Source organism: Phodopus roborovskii, unplaced genomic scaffold (assembly GCF_943737965.1).
Source record: "Phodopus roborovskii unplaced genomic scaffold, PHOROB, whole genome shotgun sequence".
NCBI lineage: Eukaryota > Metazoa > Chordata > Mammalia > Rodentia > Cricetidae > Phodopus > Phodopus roborovskii.
The window spans coordinates 6,859,087-6,881,962 of NW_026126514.1; the positions used below are offsets into that span (position 1 = coordinate 6,859,087).

Here is a 22,876-nt window from a genome sequence, read left to right on the forward strand (position 1 = left end):
GAGATTTGGAGGCAGAGTTGGGTGGCTTGGAACCACCCTTTTTCTTTGATGGGAATGCTGTGTAACTGGTTGTGAAGTGTTTTGCTGTCAAAGACACCAAAGGAATGTGATTCAGAAAAATAGGCTCAGAGGATGCTGGACACCTGCACAATGGGGGCAGGAGGAGTGGGCATAACATGGCTTGATGTAGCAAATAGGATGTGTTCTGTAACTTAGAATGGGCTATGTGAAAAAAAAGTTACAAAGCCCAAATGTGGACAAATACTCAGAGCATGACTTAGAACAGGCTCGGATACATGGGTGGAAGGTTGACTTCTCTTGGAAAGAAAAGGAATTTGATTTGGATCTTAGCTATTTTGCACACACTGCCATATGATTTTTTTTAAAAAAAATTCAACAGGCTGCACATGTTTGTGTAACCATAAACCAAAGATAATTATCTGCCTGTAATTTTCATTTTTAACCCATGGAGATACTCTATTAAACTCCTTTCAGCTGGTAAAATTCTCCTGGAATTCTAAAAATACAAACAAATGAACAAACAAACAAGAAGCATTACAGAGAGTTGTTTGTGTGTGTGTGCGCGTGCGTGTGTGTGTGTGTAATCACTGCATTTGCTTTGACTAACTGTTCACAATGTAAAGCATGTGCACAACATACACACACACACACCACACACACACACACACACACACACAGAGAGAGAGAGAGAGAGAGAGAGAGAGAGAGAGAGAGAGAGAGAGAGAGAGAGAGAGAGAGACTAGTTTTTAGTTTCCAGCCTGGTGAGATCTAGAGTAGAAATCAAAGGCTTGACTCTTTTGTGGACACACCTCATTGTTAGCCACACGGAGCTGCTAAAGCATTGATAAAACCAAGGTGAGATGCTTCTCTTGGATGAAGAATAGAAGGTCTGTACCCCTGCTTGCCTGCCTGCTTTCCTTTGTCCTCTCTTCCCTCCTTCCACTCTCTCCAGTCCCCTCCCTTCCCCTTTATCCCTGCCTTCCTTAAGTATGATGCTGGGGATCAAAGGTCAGGGCTTAGTGAATGCTAGCTCTATGTTCTACCACTGAGCTACCCCCAGCCCCACACTCTATGTATCTTAAGTTTAATTTGTGAATTTTATTTTAGATCTCCCGCCCCTCCCCATATGTGTGTCTTCCTACATGCCAGGGTGAGGGTCGTGGTCAGATGACAACTTGTAGGCATGTCTCCTCTCCTTGTACCGTGCAGGCCCTGGGGAATGGAACCCAGGAAGCATCTTTACCCACTGAGCCATCTCTCTGGCCCCCATTTTCTTTTATGGTATCTCCCTTTCTTTTCTCCCTTAAATATGATTGGCCTTAGCTCAAAAAACCCTGCCTTTCTCCTCTTAAGTCCTCCCTTTGATGTTCTAGGACTCACACATTTGAAATGCAGGAGAGGCCAGGTGTTCCCATAGAGGATTGGTTCTTCACAGTTTGGTTTAGGCTGGACAGTAACACAACCCTTTTCATTGCATTTAACCCCAGCACACCTTAGGATACCTCATGCAGAACCATTTAAAAACCTAAGCAAACATTTGGAAGTCTTTAGCAGAACTTCGGACAAGATTATATAAGAGTTTTGGTTCAAGGTTCCAGGCAATTACCACGCTAGCTATATTCTCCCCAGTGCCTCTTTTCATCACCGCTCTTTGAGACAGCTGGTTAGGGCTGGACCTGTGATTTTATTAGTGCTAGGTCTACACTTGGGTCTCTAGTATTTGGTGAAGCTGGTTAGGGCTGGACCTATGATTTTTCAGTAGTATTATGTCTACTATCAGGTCTTTAGTATTTGGTGAAGGAAAAGTATGGTGATGTACAACATTGCCGACTTTTTTATTCCTTACTTGGTTTTGACTCATGGGCCAGTGATTGACAGGAGACGGGTCTAGATCTCAAATATGAAGAAAGTCCATGCTTAAGTGCCCACAGAGGTTGGGGTAATAGATGAGGAAAGGTAGAATGCTTTTTAAATACACCAAAGTATGAACTGTTCTCCAGCTTGCTGTTCTTTACCTAAGGTGTGTGTGTGGGGGGGGCGGGCCAGTTTTCCGGATTAGGATTCGAATATAAACATACTTGTGTGAATACAGGAGAAATGGCAAAGAGAGGAGAGAATGTTCCATAGAAGACTACCAGGATGTCTAAGGAGGGGCATGAGATCTGGTTTTAAAAAAATGTCTGTGTGGTCTAGAACATATGTTCATACTTAATCATAGGGCGGCTTGTAATCCAGGGCTATTTGCCCAGGCAGTTGAAGTCTTCAGCAGCTCTTTTCTTATCTATTTACATAGAGGCAGCTGACTCTCCCTGTGAGAATGTTGGTTTCTTTCTTTCTTTCTTTCTTTCTTTCTTTCTTTCTTTCTTTCTTTTTCTTTTTCTTTCTTTTTTTTTTTTTTTTTGTGGTCTCCTGTCCCCAAGCCAGGAGTCTTCACTACCAAAATGATTGAGGCTGGGACAAGTGCTTCATGCCATAGGAGTGACTGGGAATGAAATAATGAAGTTCAGGGAACTCTCAATGCTCAGGGGAGCAAGTCAGCAGATGGGTTTCTCCATGAAATCCTTGACTTAGCCTGAAGCCACTGTGTATGCCTTGGAGCTCACTCAGGCTTCAGTGGCTGTGGATGTGGATCTCTTCCTACTGACATGTGTTAGTGCTCACTGGCCTCCAGAAAAGCATAAGTCGTATATGTAAGCAAAGGTAGAGCATCTCTAAATTGTGCTTCTAGTCTCTTGAACTGATAACTTTATATCCTCAAGTTTTCACTCTCCTGAGATGACAAATGTCTATGGTGCTGCTGATGTACACAGGTAACAAAGCAAGAGGTACAGGACAATAAATGGGAGGACAGAAATGGTGAGACCATCTTACCTGGTCCAAGTCTCATGACTTTGGGAAGCAGGCCTTTGTATAAGGCTAAGATCCTGTAACAGAAGAGATAGAAAGGGGAGCAACATCGTTATTCTGGAAACAGGTAGTTAGACCCTAGCTTCACTGAGCGGCTCCTTCACCATTTGCAAAGAAACTACTTGAAGTGACCCCCACCCCCAACCCGACAGTATCTGCCTAGGTATTTGCTGCAGCTAATTAGATGAAGAAAAGGAGATAATCAATTCTTTATTATAGACTGTATTGGTCCTGTCCAATCAGAAACATGCCTTTCATCAGTGAGATAGTTCTTGCTTTCAAGGCAGCCATGTATATGGGCAAAAATGACATTTGTAATTGAATTTAAAAGACTTAAAGTTCAGGCTTCACGTTAGGAAATACGAAGCAATTTAGGTCGAAATAATGAAGTGTCACTTGTTTACTTGAGAATATTGCTGGAAAGGCGACAGAAGAAGCTCAAACTTAGAAAAACAGATCAGAAAAAGTCAAATACTTTAAAAAAAGGCAAAAATGCAGATTTTCAGATTGCTCCTATTAGATCTTTTAGGTGAACACAAACACTATTTTGATTAGCTTTTCCAGGCAGAAGACAAGTTTTCTGTCCGCATGCCAATAAGACATATAGCATACAATAGCACCATGCGCAGTGACAGGCAAAGAGTTTATCTGGGCATTCTCAGGTGAACATTTGTTGTATTGTATAGCCGGGCTTCTCTGCATGGTCACAGTGGTGGGAAGACACTGTGCCACCGTCTTAATACTGTGTGGCCTTGCAAAACTTGTCATATATTCCACAGACCTCCTTAGATACAAGCCCAGCCTAAGGAGGTCCACTGGCTCTCATCGAAACAGACAGACAACTCTGTCCTAACAACCCTTGAGGCTTGCACATTTATAGAAGCAACAATCTGTTACCCTTCTTCCTGGTAGACCGTCACCATTGTTTTAAGGCACTTTCTGTACTTGATCTCTCCAGGAACTGGCTGGGGCCCTTGGATCCTACTCTTGGCAACATCAAAGGGGATGTTAAAGATGGAGCCTATTGTCCCCGAGAGAAAACCAATCCCAAATTTTCTCAAAAACTCCAAGGTTGGATCCTAAAAGACAAGAATAAAACAACAGAAGGGGAAGTGGAAGTTCCTAAATTGGTTAAACACTGCAAAGCGACAAGTCCGAGAGCAGACCATCGTCCTCCCTCCGGGCACCATAGCCCTCCCGGCACCCCCCTGTTATTCCAGCCGAGCACATTAGGATTTCCTACACTGGAACTTGTTTTCTTGACAATCCCATTGGCTATGTTTTTACACATGGTCTAAATTGCTGAAGTACACATTTCCTCACACAGGATTTATAAACACAGTTCATAAAGAAAGACTGGTACGGCATATGGGGATGATTTGTATAATTGGGCTTCACAATGTACTTAGTATTACTGTATCAAAACAGGAGAAATCCAAGCACACTATTAGCTAATTGGCCAGAATATTTTACAAATGACAGCAACTTCCACCATGAAGCCTACTAAAACGCTCATGTGTGTGGACCCCAAATGTTAAATTAAATCAAGGCTACTCTCGGTCTGCTGCTATTCCCCTCCAGGTTTTTTGCATTTATTTTCACGTGTAGCTTGATCCACTGTACTGAGAAGTGCTAGCTTCCTGTTATTAACAAACCGACTTGGGGCGGCTGCAAAACAGCCTGTGACATTCTGTGCATTAGAAACAGTAGTAAGTCACTGGGCTAATTGGCTGAAGAATTTACAACTCATTGTTCCCGAATCTTACTCTTCCTTCATGGAAGAAGAGAAGGGTGGGGAAGAGATGGAAGGAGGAGAGACAGAGAAAGAGGCAGAGAGGGAGGGGGATGGGAACTATTTATTTCTTTTTTCCCCATGTGAATGTAGGCCCTACATATTGGTCTGACTTGACTTTCCAATCCTCCTTGCTTTGCTTTCTGACATCAAAGTATTTAATTAGGTCTTATGTGGGAGTCACTTTCCTTGGGTCTATTTCTATTCCCAGAGAGCTTGAATTATGCTTTGTTATAATGAATTTTCTGGGAAGTTCTCATTATATTTGCAGCCTCAGTGTTTGCCCTAAAAAGAAACCGGGTCACATGAGCAGCTAACCCTGACAAACTCCCCATGTAACTTTCCTTTGACTCTTTTCATTAATATTTCAGAGACATTGTCATCTGGGAATAGCACACGGTTGTGTGATTACACTTTTCCTTTTAAAATCTAGCAGAACTACTCGTGTGTGTGTGTGTGTGTGTGTGTGCGTGCTCACTCTCATACACATGCATACTTGGCTAAGAAAACGAGGGGTGGGTGAGAATGAATACATTCTTATATTGAGGTCTGAGCTCTACATGACTCTAGTTTCCACAGAAGAAGGAAACTTCTGGGGGCCCCTAAATTCTCAACTAAACCAGGAGGCACAATCACTGAGACTCCTACGAGCTTAAATATAAAAAGCACGAGCAAGGGATTTGGTAATAATTTTTGGATCGGGGCCATACAGGTGCCAGGGAGGTTTAAGGGGATTTAAAAATCAACAGGGTGTTTCTAGAGGAGAAACAATGCAGTGACTGCAGAATGGCTGAGGTGTGTTTAAATAATTCTCCATCCTCAGTTTTTCTCTTTTACAAGGAGAGAAAAATGCCTCATGCTGCCCTTCTGCATTACTGCACAGAAGCAGGACCTGGGCTCCAGAGGGGGCACATTTAGCACCTGCTCAAGTTTTCTGACCATGGACTAGTCATTGAACCCCTTAGAGCACAGGGCACAAAGGGTAGTTTTTAACATCTACATCTTTCATGCACTATATCATTTTTTTAGAAGTGGTGGTAGATGCCAAAGTGTTCTGAGTGCTGTATAAGACTGGCAGAAAGCATTGGAATGAACCATGTTCTCTCTCTCTCTTTCTCTCTCTCTTTCTCTCCCTTTCTCTCCTTCTCTCTCTCTATAAATGTATGTATGTATATGTATATATTATACATTTGCTTATTTGCTTGTGTGTGCATGTGAGCCCACTGGCAAGTGTATGGAGGTCAGAAGACAACTTTCCAGATTTGGTTATCTCCTTTCACTATGTGGATTCTAGGCATAGAGCTCAGGGGGCAAGTGCTTGGGCACAAGTGTGCCCCTCCTTACAGCCCCAGGATCCATGCTTTCTGAAGACATAAAACATCCTGTAAAAGATGCTGCTTGTAGTATCCCTGGGACATAGCTAAAATCTGTTTTCTCCCCTACTCTGGGTGACAGCAGAAATGATGATCTGTGCGCATAGCTGACTGGAAAGGTCAGGGGACCTCATTAACCATCTGGTCTCTCCCATCTCCTCATCTGTTTGCCAAAGACTGAGGTTGTATTGGAAGATAGTCTAAGACACCAGTGAAGCTCTCTGTGGCAGTCTAAACCACCGAGACCTCTGGGCCAGCAGTGTGTGTATTGGCATGAGTACATGTCAAACCCATGTTTTTGTATATTCCCTGGCATAAAAATAAGACCCACAGAAGCTCCTAAAAACTGCTGTGAAGTTTGGGTCCCACTTCAGGCCCATTTCAGTTTCCCAGATCAGACTCCTTCCTCTTTGGAAAGAAGGCTGAAAATGGTTTTACACAGGGCTGGTGCAATGGCCCACCAGGCTGAGGCTCTTGCACACACACAAACCTGACAACTTGGGTTTGAACTCTGGATGTCACAAGGTGACTCCTTAGAGTTGTTCTTTGACCTTCCCATGCACAACACACATACACACACCACATAAGTAAACAAACAAACAAACAAGTAGATGAATACGAAAGCTATTAAAACCCAACACGGAAACCAGTGAGTTTGATGCGCTTTTTTAGGCAAAGTGGAAGATCAGTCACAACATCGCTCATCAGTTGGTTTCCGAATCCATGGCCATTCTGTTCCTGTGACTTTATAATCTGCTTTGTGCTGATTAATTCGGGTTAGGGTCGGTGGACCACAGCCAGCACTCTCAGCTTGCCTCTGATGCCTTCACTACACCACCATGCACCAGAAACTTCAGGATATCTTCATCAGGAACTTTTCTTCTCTATTCCTGACAACCACAACTGCCTCTCTCACCCATGTTGTGTGTTGTTCATTTTTGCATACATCTATCTTCCACATCAGATTGTGAACCCACAAAGCATAGAGACATGCATTACACTTCTTTGCATTGTCTGTCCTCCACAGGAGTGCTGTGCACACACATGTATAGATACACAAAGTAAATAAGTAAGTGTAACTTAAAGAGTATGAGGATTGTATGGAGAGATACCCTGCCCATCCTAGACACAGGGGTGTGGGGGTGTGGAGGTGCCTTTGTCCTGCCTCAACTAGATGATGGGACAGACTTAGTAGACATCCTAGGGGAGGCCTTACCCTCTTTGTGGAGCAGATGGGAGGAGGAGAGGAGTGAGGAGAGCAGGAAGAGAGGAGGAAGGGGCAACTGGGATTGGAATGTAAAAAATAAATTAATAAAACAAGACAGTATGAGGACTGTTGTGAGTAGAACTATAAAGAAAGACAAGAGGAAGAGAGGAAGGGGAGGAGGGAGGTTTCAGGCAAAAACAGAAGTGGGGGGAAGGAACAAGGAGAATGATGGAGACAGGAAGCCCCACTTGTGTTTGGTTGTGGTCAGAGATCCACAGAGGCCATCATCCATCAGGTCGCACCTCTCTTTTGCATTCTGGTAAATTCTTTGTGGCTAGATTAAAACACTTCCCTCCAAAGATTTTCTTAGAATTATGGACTTTGCCTACCCAGGGCTAATGGATGGTGTAGATGAAAATTCCCAGTACAACACTGCCGAACCTACACAAACTGCTACAATGGACAACTTCTTCATAGTCTCAGGGCAAGGTCAGTGATGATGATATACAGAAAGCCCAATCTTAGTCTTTGAGTGTGGATATTCCTGTAAGATAGTTGTAAGGTAGGGCAAGTTCACATTGTATTTTGAAGTTACCTAACAGGCAAGTAGAGGCATGGGGAACAGAGACTATGCACCATTACTTTTTTACTGGTATAACTGGGAAATAAGATTTTGTTTTTGTTCTTGTTTTATTTTGTTTTTGAGACAGAGTTTCTCTGTGTAGATCTGGCCATCCTGGAACTTGTTCTGTAGACGAAACTGATCTTGAACTTAGATATTTGCCTGCCTCTGCCTCCTGGGTACTGGCATTAAAGGCAAGTGTCATCACACCTGGAAAAATAAGGAGTTCTTAACTTAAGAACTTGGGAAAGAGGAGAAAGTAAGCAACACAGAAGTTTGCTTCATTGAACTCAAATGAGCTTTGGGAGATGTGGTTTAGAGAGGACTAGTGCCCATGTGAAGCTAAGTGCCCAGGGATAAAGAAAAACCAAGCTGAAGGGAGCTCCTTGACTCAGGAGTGTGTCAAGGCTGTCTATAGTCTCTAGATAGACCTCCATTAATTCCTCAGATTCATTTGCAAGATTCTGGGCCCCAACCCAACTATGGAGGTGAATAAATCCAGAAAGCCCTGAAAATCAAAACAGAGAAACAAACAAACACCAATAGTTGAGTATTTGTTTACATAATTTCGATGCTGTCCTGACAATTTGATTTAAGCAGATGACACTATGAACTCACAATACTGTGGCTATACACCTGCCACATCCTTCTCTGGTCTTCTTCTCTGTAGTGCTGGGTACACAACCAGTGCTTCATGAATGCTAAGCAAGTTATCTGACCTAAGTTCCCAGCCTCGACAGCCTACTTTTTGATTATTTAATTTGCCTGTGAACATTTTAGGGGCTAAAGTCAGCATTCCACATTACAGACAAGGACACCAACACAGAGACACCTGTCAAAGACACACAGCTAAATAGTAAGTACCATGTTGAGAATTAACACCAAGATCTTTTATAAGAATTTGTAGCTGTTTCAGTCACACTCAGGTCCAGGGGCAGGGGCAGAGCTGAGAAATGTGTTTACAAATTCCTCTTCCTTGAAATGATAAGTTTCTTTGACAAAAAAAGCTCACTGTAGAAACTCCATGACTTGAGAGACACTAAGTGATTCCAAGGCATTGTCAGCTGTGATATTCTACAACCTATGAAAATTTCACAAAAGGAGTCAACAGAACTGTGACCTACAAATCAAAGCAGTTAATGAGCAACACATGACATACTTGCCATTAATGTAACCATCTAATCCACACTGTGCAGTCAACAACTAAAGGGACATCAGCAGTATACAGCAATGGCACTGGGTCAACAACACAGAGCTAAAGTGTCTTGATGAAAAGAGTCATTCCCTTGCTCTTTAACCTTCCCTGACATGGGCTCTGATGCCCTGTGCAGCAACAGGCCAGTTGGCTGCTGGCTTGATAAACAGGGAACTGCTGCCCATCTCACAGACCTTTGTGATTAGGTCCTGGCGGCTTTAGAAGACATTCCACATTCCTCCTCCTGCCAGAAGGAGGGGTTAAGGAAGATGGGAGGGCAGGAACTTTTTACTAGTGAGGACTAGGGCAAAAAGCAGAGTTGAGCAGAGTACAGCGGTGTGACTTTCCATTTAAGGGACTCGGGAGGTCAGTCCTGAAATCTGGTCTGGGAACCTTCCCACCTATGCCATCTCACGTTACCCTTTCTCTGTCCCTCACAGTGGCCACCATTTAATTTCTCTTGGTAACATATCAAGAAAAGCAGTGCTCTGAGAAGTCATGTGACTTTTGAGTATCACTAGAGTGCTTCTTTGAAGAACTCAGTTTCATATTTAGTTTATGACTTGCTATTTGGAAGCAATAGCTGAAGGATGCTATGAAGCAGGCTTTTATTTCTTTGAGGCTGTAGTAAACATGGATTTCTAAATTTAGTCAAATGCACATGTTAAATATGACTTGATGTAATCTGAAGTTGTTGATTTCCATAAAAGTCACATATATGCCAGTCTTGATATAAGGAAACATAGAATTTTCCCCCTCCTTTTTCAATTCCCGTCTCCAACAAATCTTTCCATAATCCATCTCTGTATGGTTTCTATGTATTAAGAAAAGTATGTTAGATGTGAATCTTTAAATACATGTGTTTAAATTAGAGTATCCACAGAAGGCAGGAAACAAGGAAAGGGCCATGAGGGAAGATCTCAGGGGAAGGGGGAAAAGAACAAAGGTAGTATAAAATGGGAAAGGAAATAATATAATAGGAATGATTAAATGGAGTAGAATATGGGAGGAGAACTGCAGGCAGAAGAGGGCACCAGAGCTCATTACAGATGGTTGTGAGCCTAGCCTTGCTGAGCTATCTCCCCAGCCCCCAATGGTCAGTGCCACAGAAGGAGACAAAGTCAATATCCCACTACAGAGAACTAATATTTAAGACTTTTGAAAATTTTATATAAAACCTATGTTTAGTAGAAGTTCACCAAAACACAAAAGGAATGTAAGTGGAGTTACTCTAAAACAGGGGACAATCTACACCAGACATCATAGGCTCATAGGCTATCAAACAAAAATCCTACTAACAGGTATGGGTTATCTCTTTTTAAGTTATGGGTCAGTTTGGATCCATGGGTGCAAATGTCACACATTATTGCTATTGTTCTTGATTAACCTCCAAAACTCAGTTGTAAGACTCCATTGCTGGAGAGACCTGTGATAATTTGAATTTAATTGGCTCCCATAAGATAATAGGGAGTGGCACTATTAGAGGTGTGGCTTTGTTGAAGTAGGTGTGGCCTTGTCAGAGGAAGTGTGTCACTGTGGGGGTGTGCTTTGAGGCCTCCTTTGCTCAAGCTACATTCAGTGTGATACTCAGTTCACTTCCTGTTGTCTGCTGGTTAAGACTTTCAGCTCCTTCTCCATCACTATGTCTGCCTGCATACCACCATGTCACATTATAATGGACTAAACCTCTGAAAATGGAAGCCACCCCAACTAAATGTTTTTTCATTTATAAAAATGCAATGGTCATGGTGTCTCTTCACAGCAATAGTAACCCTAACTAAGACAAGACCACTTACTTGAGTCACAGGTCATGGAAAAATCAAGAGTGTATTGAATTGGCCTGGACACCTCATTCCTACTGAATAGCTTTTACGGTGCTAGGAGGTGCCATTGCACAATGCTATAGGAGAAAAAAATAACCAACAGTTTTAAATATTTATAAACCTTTCAAGCTACAATAACAACTGGCTAAGCAAGATATGTCAATATGCAGAAGTGGCTTGAATGTTATGGACCTAATCAACCATTTTACATTGGATTTAAAATCAGCCATCAAGATGCAATGCATTCCTGGTACCTTAACTGGGAAAAAAACCCTAAAAATTAAAACAAAGAAACAACAACATGGCTATTTAGGTCAGAGGTACTAACAGAGAACCTATTATTATTATTTTGCTAAAGTAATAAACTTCTCCAAAATTCCTTTTTATACCTATAGATTAGTGCATCAGAGAAGATGCTTTGTACAGTAGATGGTGATTCATCCAGAGACCCATAAGTGGTCAGTGTGTAGAGAAAAAGAGACTATGAAGTGCTAAGGTTTGAATGGGACATCTCTATCATATTCCATCCTTGCAAGGCTCAGGGGGTGACTGTGAAAGAAGGGACAGAAAGATGATAAGAACCAGAGGCAATGGATGACTTCATCAAAACATATTTACTGAACATGACAGTGCCATTGCATACAAACTCATAATGGCTATGGCTTGCTTGCACAAGACCTACATAGGACAATGCCAACTAAAATGCCAGCATGGATGGAATTCTGGCCATATTGAGGAGCTACTGGCAACTGATTGCTTCTGGAAGAGGGAGAGTTAGATTTTGTTAGGGATGTGGCTTCTGAGAAGCTACCAAGATGGTATTCACTCATGACTCAGTGGGTTTTAAAAAATTATTTCTAGCTCTTATCAAAGAACCTTCCATTTGAAGCCAATGGAAATCATTACAGAAAAATAATAACTGGTCAAAATGCAGTGATTGTGGGGTGCCCAACCTCTATGGGTATACCTAAAATATGACCCTTGTGGCTCAAGGAACATCATGGAGGAGGGGCCAGAAATATTTTAAGAACTAGGGGACCAGGAACTCTGCTGTAAGATTGTGTCTTCCAAAACTGGCAGGGAAGCTACACTCATGATCCCTCCACAATGTGGAGACCTGGAAGTTGACAATGCCAATAGACAAGCTAATGTGGAATGATGAAATCTCATGTGCCTAGACAGAGAACTACAGGCAAGTAGTAAATGATGGAAGATGCAGAATTAGTCTTTCCCAGGGATGAGTCCCTAATAGGTTCCCAATACCAAATGGTCAGCCCTGAAATCATAGGCATGCAAGCAACACTAAACAGACTCAATGGGTTATTACTTGCATATTTATACTTGAAACAGAGTACAAGCTGATCCTACATTCCAAACAGCTGGACAAAACAGCCCTACAGACTACAGCTAGGATATCTGCCCCTTACCAGCAGGAAGTAGTTTGGAAAGAACGACGCCCAAATTCCCAAATATTGTGTATAAATGTTTGTTTTCATTTAATTGGACTTTGTTATATAAAATTAAATAAAAAAAAAAAAAGAAAAAAATAATCAACTTGCAAGGGAGTAAAGGGAGACATGGGAGAAATTAGAAGGAGGGTGACCTGGTAGGAGTTGAAGGGAGGAAAGGGAGGGGAAAATTTATGTAATTTTATTTTAATAAAATTTTAAAAAATGTTCGAGAAGCTTGTAGGAAAAAGCAGTAGGAGGAATAGGAGAGGAATTTGTAGGGAAGTTGGATTTGATAAAAAGAAGATATCATATACCTGTACAAAAATTTAAAAATGATAATCAAAAAAGATGTATGTTCAGGTCATACATATTCATATGTGTTTAATTCTGACACAGACAAGTTGGATACACCTTATAATGGGAAGAGAAAACCTGGACAGAGGACCACACCATTGGGAATGTAGCTGAAGAATTACAAATAAAATCTAAATAAAGAAGACCCAAGCATTGTTGTAACCACACGTTTGAAGAGGTAGACAGAAAAATGGCTAGTGGTATGAGCATGGGCCTTTGATTGTCTGGATTCAAATCTAATAGAAGTTTGTAGAAATGTGCACCAGACTCTTTGGGGGAGCATTTTTGGAAACTTTTAAGGGAAAGGCATATGCATGTCACATTTATCTTCATATTCTAGGCCTGGCACATCATAGATGTCTAATCAATGCTTTAGCTCTCCTGTATGAAGACATAGTAAACAAAGGGCCACAGGTTCAGAAGCAAATCACAAGGAGGTACATATACACATTGGTTAAGCACCTGGTCACAACCACAAGGCAAATAATAGCAGCTCATCATTGCCTTCCCCACAGCTGGCAACAGAGGCCATGAAAATGATGTGGTGTGTTGAAATCACAGTTGTCTCCTGGTAACTGAACGAGGAGCAAGCAGCCTGTGTGAGTGAACTTCTTTCTTTTTGTAGAAGGGATTTGTATTGTAGATGTTGTTAGTCTTCATGGGTTCAAGTTGACAAGGAGTAGTTAGTATTCCATCATTCTTCCATCCTTACTGACCTTTGCTTTCTTTTGTTGTATTGTTCACAAACTTTGACAAAAGCATTTTTCCCTGATGTCATGGCATCATGCTGTTTTGTCCTCAGTTAAAATACCTGCTATTGAAGCTTAATTAAAAAAATACAGTTGTTTCCACTTGACAGCTATCAGAAGAATCTATTAGAGTGTTTGTTTTCTCTTCATGTGAGATAAGTTGGGGGAAATGCTAGCTCCTCACTCCACAAAAGGTCACGAAACTAAAACGAGATGGTTTAATTGATAAGCATTCTTTAAGGCATGTGGAGTATTCCCAAGATTCTATCCTTGCAGGGCTCCGACTTTTGGAAGGAAATCAAAGTCCTGTTAAGAGCTCCGCGTCTAAATGTAGCCATTCAGAAAATAGCCATGAAAATTCCTTTCCCCTGCTAAGCTATCTGCTCTTTAAAGTGTTCTAAAATGTAAAATAATTTTCAAGGCCTTAGCCACTTAACTCAAATCACAAAATGTACAAAATGTCAAAATGATTTATTATTTAAGCATAACAGTTATCATTTGATTGCTCTTTGTAAGTTTCATACACAATATGTTATTTGTAATTACGTGTTACCCATACATTTACATGGTTAGATAATACCTTCTGAGAGCCAATTAAGTCTTTGGGTATTACCATACAAATTAGAAGTTCAGTGTTTATACTTGGAAGCCAGTTGGGTTTTTTGTTTTGGCATGCTTTGTCTGTTCGTTACCTCAGTGTAAACACTGACTCCAAGGAAAACTAGCCAACCAGAAGTCCCAAAACAAAATTCTAAAGGTTGCTGTCAAGGCAGGGACCAGACTGAGATGCTTGGTTAGGCAGACACTCAATCAAGTAGAAGTCTTTGAATTTAGCTGGGCAGTGGTGGTGGTGCACACCTTTAATCCCAGCACTCTGGAGGCAGAGACAGGAAGAACTCTGTGAGTTCAAAGGCAGCCTGGTCTACAGAGCGAGTTCCAGGACAGCCAGGGCAGTTACACAGAGAAACCCCATCTCAAAAACCCACCAGTCTTTGAATTCTTTCCTTGAGATCCATCTTCTGTATTTTTGTACATGAAAATTCCCATACTCACTTAGATAACATAGTATGTTTGATACACCTCTAATCAAAGTATTTAAGAGGAGGAAACTATCTTAAAACTAAATATCTAAAATGTTCCAGTCAAGTTAACTTTGGCAGGTTCTACCTCCCTGATCTTCTACATACCAACTGCCCTGGAGCTCCAGCCCCTCCCAGGACCCTGAGTCCCTTTCTGCTTTAGAGCAGTCACATGGTGTTTATTCAGTCTAGCGTGCTCTTTCTCTTCATTTTGCCTGGCTAATCCTCATCTTGAGCTCAAGTATGCACACTGTTTCTTTTTTCTTTTCCTTCCTTCCTTTTTTTTTGTCTTGCAAATATTTTTTTTTTGAATTTTGCAAAAAGTAGCATCCGATATTTACAAATCCTTGAAAGTAATGATTCATTAACACAAGGGGACCAGATCAGGTAGTGTGGGTGGATGATGAGAATCAATACATGTTAAGGAAGTAATCAATATGAGGACAGATTTGTTCATTTCACATTCTACCATCTGTGTCAACAAAGCCAAAAGTTGGATATTTTGGCAGTGTGGTATTGTGTCTAGAGTATATGTAGTTCATTCATTATGTCCTAGAGCATGATTTAATTCAATTCAAGCTGTGTTTTTGTGTGTCATACAAGTAGAACAATATCCTGTGAAAGTTTAATCTTTGGGCATATTCAAAGCAACAGCACACTGTTTACTGTCATATTCCATAGTCACAGTCATATACCACACTGACATTCTCCCGGAGTGCACACTGTTCTTAAATAACCCTACTCTACCATGGGTTGAGATTTGAGTCCTTGTCAACTTTCACAATTTTGTAGCTGTCTTCATGGCACTTACCACAACTGTGCAGATTCAGTTCATCAGATGACTGGTTTATTGTCATTTTCTTCTACTAGACTATAAAGCCCACTAAGACAGAGGCAGTGGAGGTACATAGAAAGATGATGACTGGCACAGGGTGGATGGGGCCACTAATACTTGTGGAATGCACAAACAGAATGGATTCACTGAGAATCTAGGTTACCCGTACTTCATTTCCATCCACTTGGGTGGTGCCTGACTGGAAAAATTTTGCCTGACGTTTATTTAAGAAACTGTCTGAATCTGTGCCCCTTCCTCTCTGCCTTTTCCTTCCCCTCTCCCCCAACACACACACTCCAGGGAGTCTGTCAAAACTGCCAATGAAAGATATTCTTCTACCGCAGAATCTTGTCACATATCCTGGAATTTCATAGAAACTATGTATTTGTAGTTTCCCCCAAGTGGTTCATTGAAAGGAGGGTTGTTCTTAATGAAACTTGAATGCCCTGCCTTTCCCATTGCTGCATGGTTGATAAGACCGATGATCAAGTGAGACAGAATCAGAGGAAGGAACTGTCATAAATTAAACTCCACTATGACCTAATTCTATTGAGATTCTTCCTTTCAAAATACAAATACAAAATACAGCTCAGTCTAAGTTCTCCACTTGACCCCAAATGTGTATTTCCCACTCAGCTCAGTGCACACCTCAGGGAAAGAAGTGGTTCTCAATCATGCAGCCAGTGACAGTGCACACTTCTTCTGATAAAATGAAGGATGTTGCACATTGCTCTTAGACTTTCTAAAGGACTCACAAAACAAAGTAGATATTAAAAAGAAGAGAAAAACACTTGTTTCCCTAGAAGGCAGTCTTCTGTGACTGTTATCTTGGAAGGAAACAAAATTTGCTTGACTTAATGCTGTCCCTAGTTAAAGGACTATGGGGATAGGCCTAAATGGTTTATTAAGCAAGAAATATTGAATAGTTGAAAAAGTATTCTCTCAAACCCACACATGTAATTTATCACGACAGAATTTAACACAAAAGTCTATTAGTCTTGGCATAATACCTGAAAACATCCTTGGCTGGAATGTAAACTAAAAACATAGTTTAATATTTCCGACAGCTATTACTTTTAGATGGTGATATCTACTGTTATTTTACTTATGGAAATGTATGAAGAGAAGCAAATATAGAAATAGAAAACAAAATTATTAGAGGCATGGAATACTTTAATCTTATGATTCTAATTTGTGTGTCAACACAAAAAATAATATATATTGTGAAGATTCCCAGTCTGGAGTGGGGATGGAAGATTTTTTTTTCACAATGAAAACTTACTCCTGTAGACATTTGAAAAACATGTTAGTATTTAAGTTAATTAATATTTGTTTCTAGTGGGCTTTATATGAGAAGTGATGGCCTCTTTCTGGGGAGGAAGGAATAGTTCTTCATGCTGGCATTCTGTTTCATTTCTGCAAGATGTGAATGAATGCCCCATTAACTGAGTTCTGTGGTCAGTTACTATTCAAAGCAGCTACTCCCTATACAACACTAATGCTGGCTCCTGGAAACAAACCTGATGGAGTAGCATCATTTCCCATTGGTAATGTCTGGTCTCCCAGATTACGTTTGTAGTTTTCTGTCTGAGGATTACAGAGTGTGGGTGTGAAGGAGGAGGACCAGGCTTCAGGTCCAAATGAAGAAGAAGAATTTAGTTATATTATCTGACATTTGGCTACTTTACTCGCTAAAAAATTTTAGAAAAATTTAAAAATGTTACAACCAAATTTAAAAATTTCATTTTTAAAGCACACACACACACAGACACACACACACACAGACACACACAGACACAGACACACACACACACAGACACACACACACACTGTGTGTGTCTGTGTGTGTGTGTGCATGTCTATGTGCAAGGGTTGTGCAGGTACTCAAGGAGGCAAGTGGCATCTGATCACCTGAGACCTGAAGTTAACAGGTGATTGTGAGCTGTCTGACATGGGTGCTGGGGATTAACCTGGGGTTTTCTGTGAGAGCAGGAAGTGCTCTTAACCATTGAACCAGCTCTCTAGCTTGTAAATGTTATAACTATTTTAAGAGCTAGTTTATGTTCAACAAAATACAAATATGAAACACAGAGTTAGGAGCTAGGGCATTACAGGTATAGTGCAGAGTTTTGATCCCTGGCTCAGATGAATTATGACAGTAACCTTCACTTTTGAGTTCAAATTACCCACTTGGTTCCTTAGGGGAAAATGAGTTATCATGATAAGAATCAGGTGAAATAATAAAGTCTAAAAAAAGTGAATTAACAGTAAAATGGAGTAAAAAGTCAGGGTAACGATATTTGGGAAATGTATGTACCAAAGAAAACCAACTTGAAGAGCTAGCTAAACAGCTGATGGCTTGGGTATCTGACCTGAATTAACTGGGTTTGGTGTCTGCAATTCTTACTTTACCTCTGCAGACATCTTTTATAATTGATTAAAATGTTCCAAAGTGACTTGGGCAATCTGTTTTACAAGGTTCTATTAAAATTTTATTGATTTATTTCTATTATAAAATTAATACACACTAAATGCAAAAGCTTTCAACAGTTCAGGAGAGTGTATAGAAAGGACTTCCTCCACACTGCCACTTACATTCTCATATTCAATGCTCTCTCTCTCTCTCTCTCTCTCTCTCTCACACACACACACACACACACACCTCTCAATTTTTACTCCCAGAGTTAATCATTATGAACTGTTTCTTGCAAAAGCAAATGCTTTGAAGATGGAAAAATTCTGCAAGGCATTAGAGATTAAAAAAATTAAAGAAAAATCTAGAAATATCTCATGCCAGTCAGAGTTGATGAAATCTCAAATTCCCTTGGAACAAGAGAATGACCAATTGCTGGCTGAGGGAATTGAAACAATAGCCCTGTAAACAAACTGTCCAAAGTGAATGGCAAAAGACAGCCTACAGCAAAGATGGGATAATGCCTTCAAGGAGCACCACCTCTTCATCATAGTTTATAACAACTCGATGACGTTCTTCAACATGTTTTAATGATTATCATACCTTCCCCTTCACAAAGGATTGATTTATTATGGTTTAAATTTAAAGAATACTGGTTTCCCAGTTTTGAGTCAGGCTTAGATTACAGAGCACATAAAATCAATGACTTTGTTCTAGGCAAGGAAAACACAGTGTTCATTTAAGTGCAGAAAGAATAGTCCTAGGGAAAAGTTGCTCATGTAATTCTACTTGCAACTGCATTCATCACAGCTGCCACCCTCTCTCCTGCTTCCTATTGCCGTCATCAGTACCACCACACTTAACACTTTTATGGCATCTTAACATTTATAAACTACTTTGTATATTGTTTATTTTAATTCTCAAAATGGCTTTGTCCAATATAAAGAACAAGCCCTGACTCAATCTTCCTAGTCCCACATGCTCTCCTCTCCTCCCCTTCTCTTTCTCCTAGTCCCCTCTCCACTCACTGCACCCTCCCAATATTCTCAGAAGATCTGTTTCTTTCCCCTTCTGTGAGGGACCTTGTATGAATCTATTAGAATCCTCCTTGTATCCTAGTTTCTCTGTCTGACAGTGGAACCAGGATGTATCCCTGGTGCACAAAAGGACTTTGGGAGCACATTCCCCATGGAGGGATACTCCCTTAACCTAGAGGCAGGAGGGAGGGCCTAGTCCCTATTTCAAATGACTTGACAGATTTAGATGACCCCTTCAGGAAGGCATCACCCTACATGTGGAGTGGGGGGGGATGGGATGGGAGGGTGGTTGGGGGACATGGGAGGTTGGAAGAGAGGGAAGGAGGGATGGAGAGGGAACTGAGATTGTTATGTAAAATAAGAAAAATAAAGAAAGAAGGAAAGAAAAAATATTTTCTGAGAATTTCATATATTTTTATATATATTTTATATATGAATATTCTTCTTCCTCCCCAGCTCCTCCCAGATTTTGCCCCATCCAATTTTTTTCTCACCTTTTTACCATTTTTTTCATTAAAAAATTTTCACACAATATATTTTGGTCATGTTTTCCCCTTCCGTTAACTCCTCCCAAACCTACCCAATTTTGAGTTCTATTTCCCTCTGTCTCTTCTCCCGTTCTCTTACAAAAAACCCCCACAAAAATGAAATAAAAAGAACAAAATGAAACAAAATGTCCACACATGCACACACACACACACACATACTAAACCTTCTTCATTCTTCTCTCTCTCTCTATCCCGGTAAATAAGGATCAGGATAAACAAATAGGCCGAATAGATGTTTATTCAGGGAGAAATAACTTATAACCTAGACAGATGAACACCAGGAAATTCAACCCGATCCTCTCCTGTCCGAGTCACGCCAGAAAGAGAGCAGCTTTCCTGGCCCCCTCGAACCTCCTTCCACAGGTCACTCCGCCCATGGCTCCACCCCCAATGGGCGTGGTCAGTGCCACAGAACTATCTCCCTACATCTCTCCCTCTCTCTCCCTCTCTCTCTTTCTCCCTCTCCCTCTCTTTCCCTCTTCCCTTCTCTCCCTCTCTCCTTCTCTCCTTCTCTCCCCCTCTCTCTTTCTCCCTCTCCCTTTCTTTCCCTCTTTCCCTTTCTCCCTCTCTCCCTCTCTCCTTCTCTTCCCCCTCTCTCTCTGCCACTACAAACATGGAATCCTTTTTGTTGGCGAACACCTCCTAAGCGGGGACCTATGCTGTGGGGTGGTTGATCTATGCAGTGGTATTCCATTGAGGAGAACTGATTTTCCCACACCCAGTAGCTACTATTTGCAAATAGGTTTCTGGCCTATGGGTGGGCCTCTGTGGCCATGTCCACTGCTTCATGCAGTTTTTTTTTTTTTGGAATGGCTTGAGCTTGTGTGCTCTTATTATGTGCGTGTCTGCCTTTTATGTCTAGAAAATGCTGTTTCCTTAAAATTTGATTTTGAAATTTAATTGCCATTGTAATGGTCCTGAGAAGTGGAGGGCGCTTACAGAGGTGATTGTGCCATGGAGGCTGGACCTTAGCGAGGAGTCAATGCTGTTCTTGAGTGTTACTCTCAGAAGGGGTTGTTGTGACATGCTTGGACTCTTGTTTCCCAAAGTATGCAAGTGTGCTTCCTATTTTTCTCCCCTCTGGCCCTGCCATTTTGTTGTGAGATAGAAGAACCACACCAGATGTGGCACCTAATTTTAGGCTCCCCAATTCAAACTCTTCTTTATATATTACCCAGTCTCAAACGTCTTTGCCATAATAACAGAGAATAGATGAAGACATTAGTGTTTTTTGGGTAAGGATACACCTGCCACCTGTCAAGCACTCCAAAAACACATGTTAGAGTGACCTTCGGACCTGATGACCCCACACTTTGTGCACAGAATTCCTCCTACACTCCCATATATCACGGGGGTGGGGGTGGGTGGGGGCAAGTGCCAAGGCCATTAAACAAGAAGGAAGAAGTTATTTTAGTTTGGAAGCTGAAGTGTGGAAACAGAATTCTGAGCCTATGTGGCAGATTTCAGCACTGCCCAAACTGGATCAAGATTTTGAAGTTGGTGATAGTCAAATAGCTAGGAAGCAATTCCTTGACTTTCTCCACGAGTGTAAAGCTGCAGAGAAAGGATTACAGTAAGTTTTTACTGAACTTTTGCTTTTTTAAAAAAATATTTTATTTTGTATACATTGGTCTTTTGTCTGTAAGTATGTCTATATAGGGGAATCAGATCCCCTGGGGCAGAAGTTACAGATAGCTGTGAGCTGCCATATGGTTGCTTGGAATTGAACCTGAGTCCTCTGGAAGAGCAGTGAGTGATCTTAACCACTGAGCCATCATTACAGCCCATGAAATATATAGGAAGATTATGAGTTTAAAGCTATCCTGGCCTTGATGGTAGGGTCAAGATCATAGTGGGGCTAGAGAGCAAGGCTGTCCCTCAGGGGAAAGAAAAGCTAAAACTAAAATGAACAAAATATAACAGAGATATTTTTATTTTACCTTTATGAGTGTTTTGCCTGCATTTATGAGTACCACATGCTTGCCCACAGATTCCAGAAGAAGGTGTCAGATCCCTGGAACTGGATTTACAGATAGTTGTGAGCTGCCTGCTACATGGGTGCTGGGAATTAAACCTGGATCTTTTGCAATAGCAACAAGTGCCCTTAAACTTTGAGCCATCTCTCCAGTCCATGTCTTTTTGAAGAGTTGGGAGAGAACTTAATATCCCTTAGGGTTCTGGTTAACAAATCGAGCCTTTGTTTATTAGTCTAGTCTCAATGTAGGAAATGATAGCTAACAGAAATTTACTTGTTAAAATACCCATTGACATTTCAAACTAGATTTCCAAAAGAATGGACAGATACTGAGTCTTGGAAGACATGGGGAGAGCAGTTCATGCCATATGCCGTGCCTCTCAGTTCTGTTCTCTGGAGTTTTGCCTGCACAGCAGGAGCTGGTCTACACTTCTGATGTCATTAAGATTTTGGTTATTGCCAGGTTGTCTGCTGCTCTGGCTGTCTACCGAGGCAGCCTGGGGAAACATATCTTGACAATGTGAAAATCTCCATTTTAAGAAGCATTTCCAAAACCAAGTATCTTACTTTCTGAACACAATGATCCTATCGTGGTATTTTCTTTTTCTTGGGGTTCTGTTTGGTTAAGGTAAAACCCACTCTAGCCCAAAATCCTTGGACCGTAAGCTTTCTGCCAGCTTCCTATACACTAACATCAATTAATATAGGGGCTCTCCCAAATGCCAAGGTATCCCTAACAGTGAAAGGAAATGCATTTTCCAGTCATTTCTTCCTTCGTTCACGTGATTCATTTAATAGAGTTTTTTCTGAGGACCTGCTCTGCACCAAGCACTGTTTTAATCTCTGAGGACACAGCAGTGAAAAGAAAAATTCCAGGAAAAGTTTCTGTCCTTATTAGCTTCCATTTTTATATGCACTTTATAAATGGGAGTAGGAGATGACAGCAGTGCAGACCTTAGCATGCTGGATGGATAAATGTTAGAAAAACCCATTGTTTTTAGACAATGGTGATTTATTACATGCTAAAAATTGTAATGGGGTTTGTTTTTAGATTAGCTGTCCAAATTTAGAAAAATGGAATCTGAAAGTTTATAAAGCATTTTCAAACATGATTAAAAGTATTATTAACTAATGACTGTCAACACATTTCCTGCCTAAATACAATAAAACATTTTCAATATGCCTGTTCAATGACCTTTCCTTCTGGTTCTTGAGAGTCCCTTTGAGAAAAGGGCACACTTTACAGAGAACCAGGAATACAGACAGAAGCATTTGGTTGAGAGCTTAGCCTTTAATGGTTGAGCCATCTCTTCAACTCAAGAGAGGTGCTTCTTCATTAAAATACTTATTGAAATAAAACATGGTATTCACATTAGTAGCAAAGTTGGCTTACAAACAGGCAAAAATTGGCTCCTTCTATTATTTTAGGATTGTGTGATCTTTTAAGAAAATAAAGAAACTACTAGGTTTCTGGTCTTTTCTAGTTATGCAGAAC

The 22,876-nt window shown here is 40.9% G+C and overlaps 1 protein-coding gene across 1 annotated transcript in view; it reads right to left on the minus strand.

Annotated features, from left to right (window-relative positions):
- The window catches only part of Slc25a21 (solute carrier family 25 member 21), a 466,934-nt gene that overhangs the window by 746 nt on the left and 443,312 nt on the right, over positions 1–22,876 (minus strand). The window contains exons 8-9 of the mRNA XM_051195877.1: positions 3,826–4,007; positions 2,893–2,945 (exon numbers count right to left, since the gene is read on the minus strand). Coding sequence (XP_051051834.1) covers positions 2,893–2,945; positions 3,826–4,007 — 235 coding nt within the window. The remainder of the gene's footprint in view (positions 1–2,892; positions 2,946–3,825; positions 4,008–22,876) is intronic.